This window comes from Ptychodera flava (genome assembly GCF_041260155.1).
Source record: "Ptychodera flava strain L36383 chromosome 23 unlocalized genomic scaffold, AS_Pfla_20210202 Scaffold_23__1_contigs__length_28996876_pilon, whole genome shotgun sequence".
In the NCBI taxonomy this organism is placed as follows: domain Eukaryota; kingdom Metazoa; phylum Hemichordata; class Enteropneusta; family Ptychoderidae; genus Ptychodera; species Ptychodera flava.
In genome coordinates, this window is record NW_027248277.1 from 18727728 (window position 1) to 18737646 (window position 9919).

The 9919-nt window shown below is 33.4% G+C and overlaps 1 protein-coding gene across 1 annotated transcript; it reads left to right on the top strand.

Moving 5' to 3' along the window:
• The first annotated feature begins 645 nt into the window (after positions 1-645).
• On the top strand, positions 646-8096 carry LOC139123802 (uncharacterized). Its single transcript, XM_070689954.1, has 6 exons — positions 646-657; positions 1093-1178; positions 1390-1516; positions 1945-1986; positions 2338-2538; positions 7983-8096. The coding sequence occupies exons 1-6, from the start codon at positions 646-648 to the stop codon at positions 8094-8096; spliced, it is 582 nt and encodes a 193-aa protein (XP_070546055.1).
• The last annotated feature ends 1823 nt before the right edge of the window (positions 8097-9919 follow it).

The following is a 9919-nucleotide window of genomic DNA, read 5'->3' on the forward strand; positions in this document are numbered from 1 at the left end:
TTTTGGAAGCAAAATGTTAAATCTGTCCATTTAATCCTGATATACATCCTTCATGGTAGAATATTAATCATATATAAATATTTTACTTAGCTTTGGTAAGAGTATAATATATATGAGAGAGAGAGAGAGAGAGAGAGAGAGAGAGAGAGATGTCCAAACTGACCTCTAATGGATATTGTAATCTATGTTTCCTAGATTTTGGTTTCCAACGGTAACGTTTGTAATGGTGCCTTGCATAATGATTGTGTCGATTATGAATCTGGTATGTAATTGAAAATTAATATTTTGTTTCAAATCAATATACATTTTGTGTTCCCTATCTGTATGTAAAGTATCTCACCTGATACCAACATACATACTTTATGTCTTATTACCCTATCTTCTGCTTCAATATATGTTATATATTTACCTACTAACCAACCAACCAACCTTCTCACCTGCCATATATAGACCACAATTTAAAGGAACAACGCCGCTTTTTAAACTTTTGTCATTTATTTTGTTTAATATGAAAAGTACATTTAGTTTGTGTTGTTATGACTTCTTGTAACGTGCTGAAATACTAGTCAACTGTACACAACCCAAATTCTGCCTGACGTCAGTCAAGATTAACCAAAATATCACTTTACGTACACAAATGTTACCATGACTGAACAAGTATTGTAACATAAATGTGTTCCTCATGCAAGTTTTTCTGATGGAATCTTAATTTGCGGTGCGTTTTACATAGACAAGGGTAGCAGCTTGTCCGTACTTTGTCGCAATGTTTATTTGTCATAGGAAAGCAAGTCAGAATTGGCAAAAATCCATTTTGTTCCGGTGTCACAAACGAAATCATATGTTTGCATTCAGCAAAGGGGTAATGTTTGATGCTTTTGTAATACCGTGGTCATTTTGTACACTATATGCAAGTATTCCATGTTTTCTTGATATCACAAAAAATAAAAAAGAGCGACTGTGTCCCATTCAACATGCCCATAGAGAGTATATATGTTTTGTCACAGTGGGTTATTGCAAATTTTATACTGTCACTGAAGTATGCAAATTGTACATATTCTATTATAAGGATGTATTGTTCGTTTGTCTTTTCAGATGAGTATTGTACTGCTAATTCTCACAAAACGTGAATTTGATTCCGAACGAGTCTTCTATGGATTTGCTGAATGGCAGAAATTCTGGTAAGCTTATTAGTCTTGTTTCTGTCAGAGACGGTCCATCCGATTTCAGCAATAAATTTCACCCTACAAGCATGCCACTCATAGACTAAAACGTAAACTGAAAATAAAATCTTAATGTTTGCATGTAGACGATGTTGTTACGTAACCGTTTCTACCCCTTTTAGTAGTGCCTCACAATAAATTACCGTTTTCTCTTCAATTATCAAAACAGGGAGGACCTAAGAGCAATAATGCTTATGTTACCAGTAACTGCATTAACTTGGATTATGGGAACTTACTCTTCGAACACTGATGATCTGAACTGTGGATATGTCTTTGCTGGCTGTGCATTCACCCAGGTAGGACGATATAAAATTTCGGCTGTGTGTGCTGTTGTTAATTGTTTCACGCATTTACGCTCTTGTCCACGATCCTGATCCATTCGATATAATAAGCCCATTGATCGTCACATGGGTAAAATCTGTTTCATACATGCAAGGTGGTTCAGAATCTTGTTGTTGATTGGAATAGCCTTTTGCAGGACCACAAGCTGGGTCGTAAAATATCGATATTTTAGACTCTTCGTTTTATGTTCATACAAGCAAGCGAGCGGCGTCATAAAGAATCTCGAAAAGATCGATGAATGTTATGGATAAATAAGATAGGCATATATATATATACGCTGCCCGTATTAATAACATCTACAACTGTCGGTCAATTATGTAGAAACGTCATTGAGTGTGACGCATCGATGTCTACAATATTCTCTTTATTATTGTTCTTTTAGGGGTCAATGATATTTTTGATGTTCTTCGCAACTAATGTCGAGGTAAGAGGCCAAAATGTTATGATTACAGTGAATATGTAACTGTATATGCGCATAATAGAGGCGCAGTGCTTCTACAACTGATATCCAGTCATACGAGTTATCACCGATAAACTATAGAAGTTAACAAAGGGAAGCTTTGTTGGGAGAGATACTTTGATATTCTTAGAGAAATACTTAGATAAGACTTAGATAAGACTTAGATAAATCCTATAAAAACATGCTTAACTTTTTCAAAAGTAAACGTATAGAACAAAACTTTAGCCGGGTGCAATAAGTAACAAAAAAGAATTGACCAAATACAACAACTATTCCTAAAGGGTATATAAGTACATATACTGTATTTCTTTCAAGGTTCTAGTTGCAATTCGAGTACGGTTTTCAGGCGACGATGACGAAAAGAGAGAATTGAAACAGTACAAACAGACAGAGCATGACCGTTTTGACGCCAGAAAAGCCAACAGGGAGGAACTTAGAGAAGAAGAGAAAGAGAATCAAGAAGAAGAAAGAAAAATGAAAAGTCTGAAGAGTAGTATTGTGGGTCTATTTCATAGGGTACGTAAACACTGACTTGCTGTCCTATAGTGCCCATCTAGATATCATGGTCCGTCAATCTTATTTTTAAAATGTCGATATCTACAAAACGATGGACATTGTGTCTTTATTTGTGAACATAAAGACTTTGCTTATCAATATTGGCCGCCTTTCTCGAAAGAACGAGAATGATGAAAAACAAACAGAAATCCTCCGGTAATATATTGCCTGTTCATTTCGTTGCAATTAATCGTATTGTCTCTGATTTGAGAAGAAACATAATATGTGAATGACTCACAAATAAACCATACGCCTATGTTGTTATAATTTGAAGTATAAATGTGGCTACATTGGAAATATCACATACATATTAGAGATGAGATGAAATCAGGTCACTTATAGGCGAGCGGCAGGGTCACCTATTTTTCACACTTAATGTACCCACCTTACATACGGCCACATCATACATCATTTGAAAGCTTATTATCTCTACTTCAAGGAAATTGACGATGTGGAGCTGCCAAGTAGGGCCATAACACCCTAATTTGCATAATGAACACGGTTACCCCATTTACATAAATGTGATATAAAGTGAGGAAATTTATTGTTTACTACTCTAAACATACGTTTAAACTATCGAGTGATATATCAAATGAAAGGTGTTTGCATTTAGAATACGACATAAGTATCCAAAAAGATATTATAATTCATTTCACTGAAATATATTCATAATTATATTGAAAATATTTTCCCCTTTTGAATAACAATATTTTAAAACTTTAACACATACAGCCACATCATACAGCCACATCATGCACCATTTGAAAGCTTATTATTTCTACTTGAAGAAAATACACAGTATTTAGCTGTCAAGTACGGCCTTGGCCCTTTATTAGCATAAATCACATGGATACCCAATTTGCATAATTGCGATATAATATTAGAAATTTATTGTTAACTACTCTAAACACACTTTAAAACTATCGAGTGATATATCAAATGAAAGGTATTTGCATGTAGAATACTAAATTGATATCCAAAAAGATATTTAAATTCATGTCACTGAAATATTTCATATTTATATTAAAATAAATATTTTCCCTTTTGAATAACAGTATTTCAAAATTTATTAACACATAAAGCAAATCATACAGCCACATCATACGTCATTTGAGAGCTTACTATCTCTACTTCAAGAAAATTGACATTGTTGAGCTGTCAAGTACAGACATGGCCCTTAATTAGCATAATTTACACGGGTACTAAACCTGCATTTATGCGATATAAAATTAGAAATTTATTAACTACTCTAAACATACTTTAAACTATCGAGTGATATATCAAATGAAAGGTATTTGCATGTAGAATACAAAATGGATATCCAAAAAGATATTAAAATGATTTTACTAAAATGTTTTCGTATTAATGTAGAAAAATATATTTTTCCTTTAGAATAACGATATTTTAATAATTGTAACACATAGAACCGCATCATACAACCATATCAAACGTCATTTGAAAGCCTACTATCTCTGCTTCACGAAAATTGACGATATGCAGCTGCCAAATAGGGCCGTAATTCTGTAATTTGCATAATGTACACGGGTACCTAATTTGCATGAATCCGATATAAAATTACAAAAATCCATTGTTAAGTACTCTAAACTTACTTTTAAACTATCGAGTGATGTATCAAATAAAAGGCATTTGCATGTAGAATAGAACTATGAACTCAAAACGTGTATTTAAAGTATTCTTATTGAAAATTTTCATTTACATCGTAAATATCATGAGTCATTTTTAATATACATAAAATTGTTTAGTATATACGAATAATGCCTACATTATGGGGATAAATATATGAATTTGTTTTGCAATTGATTTTTGTTTATTTAGGATAGGCAGACGGGATCCTTTCCCTGTCTAATTCCCATATAACTGAACAACAAGAACATATAAAACCAACTGGAACTAATTCGGGATAATTGGATCTTCATATTTTTCAAATTTTCTCAAACGTGCTTGGTGCCCTGTAGCTGAGTGTTGAAATATTACAAATTATTCTTAAAAACAAATAAAAAGAAAAGCAGATGAGCTAAATTTCCAAATTAAACCGACATTACTTCACCATCCAATTATTCCAAATAAGTTCCAATCTTGCTATAAATAGATGTGTGTTGAATAACCCTCTTGTATTATTGATGTCTTTAGCTTGAATTTCTCTAGAAATCTTGTTTTGATGGATAATTACTTGCTACCACATCTGTGTTACATCGACTGTTTCAGTTCAGTTATGTGGAATATGTAAACGGAGGACACCATAGTTCATTTTATCGTATTTATTTTTAAGTAATAAAGGTAAAGCAACTCAACACATCGTTCATATATATTTTCGTTGTTCACGTTTTGTGTATGATATTGTGTACATTGTCAGTGTATATTATGTTTGGCTGTTTTATATAAAGTGTTGATTAGCCATGGCGATTATTCTGGTCAACAGTAAAATATTAACACCACTTTCAAGTTGGTACCTCATGCTGAAAGTACAAGTCCACAAAATGACACCCACCAGGAAATTAGTTCGTAGGCCGCCCAATTATAAATGGATGATGCAGTCTAACCTTTCACAGATCAGAATTCATTGACTGTTTTCTCAAACAAATGTGAAGAAATAAACAACATACAGCAAAGATACAACAGATTTTACACGAAAAATTGAGCAATAAAAGTTCCGGCCAATGCGACATTTGTAACACTAGACATCGTGGCAATTTACATAATGAAGCAATGGAATCGACAGAACATTAAATCAGGAAAGACCATCAAATGATTACATAATCAAACAACCAACAACAACGAAAAACAACACGTTTCAATTCAACAATATAATTTTACCGTCAGATATTTGGGTGCAGTATGGGATCTCCAGCTTCGGCAGAAATTCCCAATCTCCTGTTCCAATGAGCATACACAAACACAGCCTGACCGAACAGTAGACATTCTAGCTTCCCTACTTGAACGAACTGAACTTCAGTGGAACATCTTGATTGGTAACACGTACAATCATTCAATCAGTGCACACGTTTCACCAACCGAAAATGAATCTTTAGAAACTGATGAAGACAACTCTGTTCTCGAAAGGTAGCATCAAAGGATCGCAGTGTCACATTAATCTTGCCACCCCATAGGGCAGGGCACGTAGACTAGGAGCACGTCTCGCCATGTCAAATCAACTCTTTACTTTACATAAAACAGCCAAACGTAACTACACTTACAATATACACAGGATTTACTTGAAATGTATGACACTGTATCGCCATGAATGATTCGGATCATGAATCATGCCATTCCTTTGATTGCAGCTTACTCTGACACATTGTTTCGACTACAGAGTTACTTTTCAACAACCACATTCATGTGGATCTTTCTTTATGTTTATATTGTACTTAATAGTCGCGCCAGCGCTTACTGACTACGCATGCGCTTATTCATAATATACTATGCGAGTAACCGGAAGTGTACCCTTCTTTCATGGGCGCCGCCATGTTTTTTTTTTGAGTACTCGTAAATAAACAAATACGAAACAAATTACAATTATATAACATGCCTTTTATAAAATATACCTCTCTTATTAGCCAGTAATTGTTTATTATGCATCTTGTCGCTGATACAAAATATCGTTAATATAGATAAAGGGAGAAAACTGTCGTGCATATGAACGGTGGCATACGCAAAGAATGCTGGGATGGAATTATAGAAGAGCGCCCCTGTGTCAATAATTAGACTCAAAAATTGCCAGTTTTTAGACGGACACTATAGTTTTCAGCTTGCAAGTGGAAGGTGGGCAGTGCGGTTACCATTGCAATGATAATGATTGCATAATACGTCCCTTGTTTAACGCAATAGGCTGTTATCATTGTAAAATTGCCAATTTTTGTCCAAAATTTTTACACGCTACAGAAAATCTATACCTGCCCTGCTGCAGGGTTTGACGTCGTGTACGTACGTGAACTGCTTTCATCAGAGGGAAACTGGGCATAGTTGTCATATAAACGTTTATGAAGTAACAATTACAGTTTATCATGAATCAATACAAATAACATTGCCAATCTTAACCCCTGGCGCGGCACCAGGGCTGAGCCCTATATAATATTAGTAATTGGTGATATTTTCCCAAACATCTTTACGAAATTATGTTGGCATTCAAATTATTTACCATATATGTTAAAATCAATATATATATATATATATATATATATATATATATATATATATATATATATATATATATATATTACAAGAAAATGTTGGTATTCTTGAGTAACATTAAAAAGTTTCTTTATGCTGTGAATGGCTATAAGCCTTATTATACTCCAAACAAAAGGCATGTTTGAAGAAACAGCCTCTGACCTATAAAACCTAGACATCGGTATTGGATAATATTGTAAACAAGTAGAGGTGTTCGTATGTTCTAAAACATACATTCAACAAAAAAGTCATCATTTTCAGAACTAATTTCAGCTGTTTATTCTTCATGTTCTATGCACTTATTTCACATCATAATGCTTGTGGTTGCATTGATACTTTTGTTATTTTTTTCAATACCATTATTCAAAAGGGGAAATATTTATTTCAATAGAAATAAAAAATATTTCAGTAAAATCACTTTAAATATCTCTTTTGATATCAATTTTGTGTTTTACTTGCAAATACCATTACCAAAGACAATATATCACTCGATAGTGTAAAAGTATGTTTAGAATAGTTAACAATGAATTTGCCAATTTTGTATCTCATTTCTGCAAATTGCTTACCAGTGTAAATTATGCAAATTAAAGGCACGGCCTTCCTTGGTAGCTCAACATTGTCAATTTTCTTCAAGTAGATATAGTAAGCTTTCAAATGACGTATGATGTGGCTGTATGATGTGACTGTATGAGTTAAAATTTTTAAAATATTGTTATTCAAAAGGGGAAAATATTGTTTTCCATATAAGTATGAAAATATTTCAGTGAAATCAATATCAATATCTCTTTGGATATTCATTTTGTATTCTACATGCAACTACCTTTCATTTGATATATCACTCGATAGTTTAAACGTATGTTTAGAGTAGTTAACAATGAATTTCCTAATTTTAAATCACATTTATGCAAATTTGGTACCCATGATAATTATGCAAATTAGGGGGTTATGGCCCTACAAGGCAGCTCCTAATCGTCAATTTTCTTAAAGTAGAGATAATAAGCTTTAAAATGACGTATGATGAGGCTGTATGTAAGGCGGGTACATTAAACTCGTAAAATAAGGCCCTTTTTGTGGGTTTGCCGCTCGCCTATTAATGAAGACAGCATATATTAACAGACATAGCTCTTCTCTTACAGAGAAGAAGAGTAAAACCCGGAGTGATAATGGTCAAGGAGAAAATGGGATAAGAACTTGTGCAGAGACATCGTCGGTGTCAGATTGATGTGAACAAAGATGATGATGATGATAATGATGATGATGATGATGATGATGGTGGTGGTGGTGGTGGTGATGTTGGTGGTATTAATGGGGATTATAACACCATGCAATGATTCATATTTTGTAGAACTGATATTAATGACTTTAATTGCTGTTATGTTTGTCTACTTCCGTTTGCTATTGATCTCATCAACTTACAAATCTGAATGTTGTTATTTGGTATTCAAAACAAGATCCTTTTCATTAGATATTTCATCTCGGTGATGACAAGTACACAAGATCAGAAAGTAATGTTACAGTAATAGCGTTAGTACAAAAGTAATCTAACATTAAAGTTTTGTTTTATTTATATTCGTAGATGTACTATACTACGTTTAACATGCCATCATTATAGTATTATATACGTTTTCATAAGAGTTGTTTGTCCTTGATCAGAATTTGTTTTGAGGAACAAACAGAAATTCACCATCCAAAACAATGACACATACGGAGACAAAACACTGGATACAAAGACATGCGTAGTGTTCTAAAGAATTAAGATTGAAAATTGGGAAGTATTCTTGAAGTTTTATCGGTAGTTACATGGTTAGTGTAGTTGTTTATACTTTTGAAAAGTTAACAGTTTACAAATTTGAAGGTTTAAGTATCTTGTCTTTACTATATTAAAATTTGTTTGCTGTGAATAATTATTTCATGAACAGATTGCTAGAGTATATAACTGACTTTAAAGAGATTTTAAGAATGTATTTGAATCATTTACCAAAGTTTCAGATGCTACAATTTAAATATAGACTTAGTGTATCATCAAATGTTGTGAATAGCTACTTAGGTATTTCACAAAGTGTATGTTACTTGGCATAACTTATGAAACAAGTCCATTTTGTTCATCGGAAACACATTTTAATGAAAGTTTAAGATGTCGAAATAGTGTATCTGTGAGAGGATTTACATGTATGTACAAAATAATATTTTATTGTTATTTCACTCATTTAATAATATCTTGCTACCGCTATAGTTACGTTATAGTTATCTGTGCATATTAAAAATAAACTTGTTTTCTTGAACAAAGTTCACCTTCCCATGCTTCTTTTGCGATTACAATCGTAATCTGTATATCGGTGTACGTTGTTTTTTATTTTCAAATGTTTGTTAACATTGTACCTTAGCTTGTAAGGGAGCAGTTTTAAGTTCTATGCCGTTGTGTCGAACAAGGCATTTTCTCATCAATATTCAAGGAAATTCACTTTTTCAGAGATCGAAATAACTTTAACTTCTGTCGGTGATTATGTGTATAAGAGTTCAACATCGATTTTGCTGCAGTAAACATGACAAATTATCGTGTCTAGTTTGTCCAATTAGACTGTAGCAACGCTCCATTGCATTTGCATGGTCAGAGTAAGTCTAAATGAACAGACAAAACACAACCTTATGAACATTAACCAGACTCCTCGATTACTACATTAGGAGGCAAGATTATATCTGTGATGGTATGATCCAAATTTGGACGTGCATATTATAAGGGCGATAATTTGACATATTTGGAACTCGGCTGCTTTGTCGACGGACCATTCTTGGGTACCAATGTGATCGTGAGAGTCACTATTCTTCATAGTGAACAGATAGACACTATATACTCAGAGAAATGAATAAGTGTCGTTCTTATAGTCTGCAAAATGTACTGCATAGATTGTATTCATTTACGTTTTGTCAATCCGAGAGGCAACTAGCTTACTTTAGTCGATAAGCTGAAAATGGGACGTCATGGTAAAAAGGTGACATGTTCATAGATATGACGTGTAGACATAGCAGCAAGAGTGAGTGTCATGTTGACATGCTAGATTTTGATTCAGGAAAAATCCTACGCCACGAACACGGTTGGCAATTTATCATTGTTGGTGGTGAAATTTCTGACAAAATGTTACGTACCTTATCACGA

Bases quoted from the DNA above. Each gene is read 5' to 3' on its own strand.
- LOC139123802 (XM_070689954.1), top strand. The intron at 1,179-1,389 runs GTAAGCTTATTA...TTATCAAAACAG, and splicing joins GCTGAATGGCAGAAATTCTG to GGAGGACCTAAGAGCAATAA. The intron at 1,517-1,944 runs GTAGGACGATAT...TTGTTCTTTTAG, and splicing joins CTGGCTGTGCATTCACCCAG to GGGTCAATGATATTTTTGAT.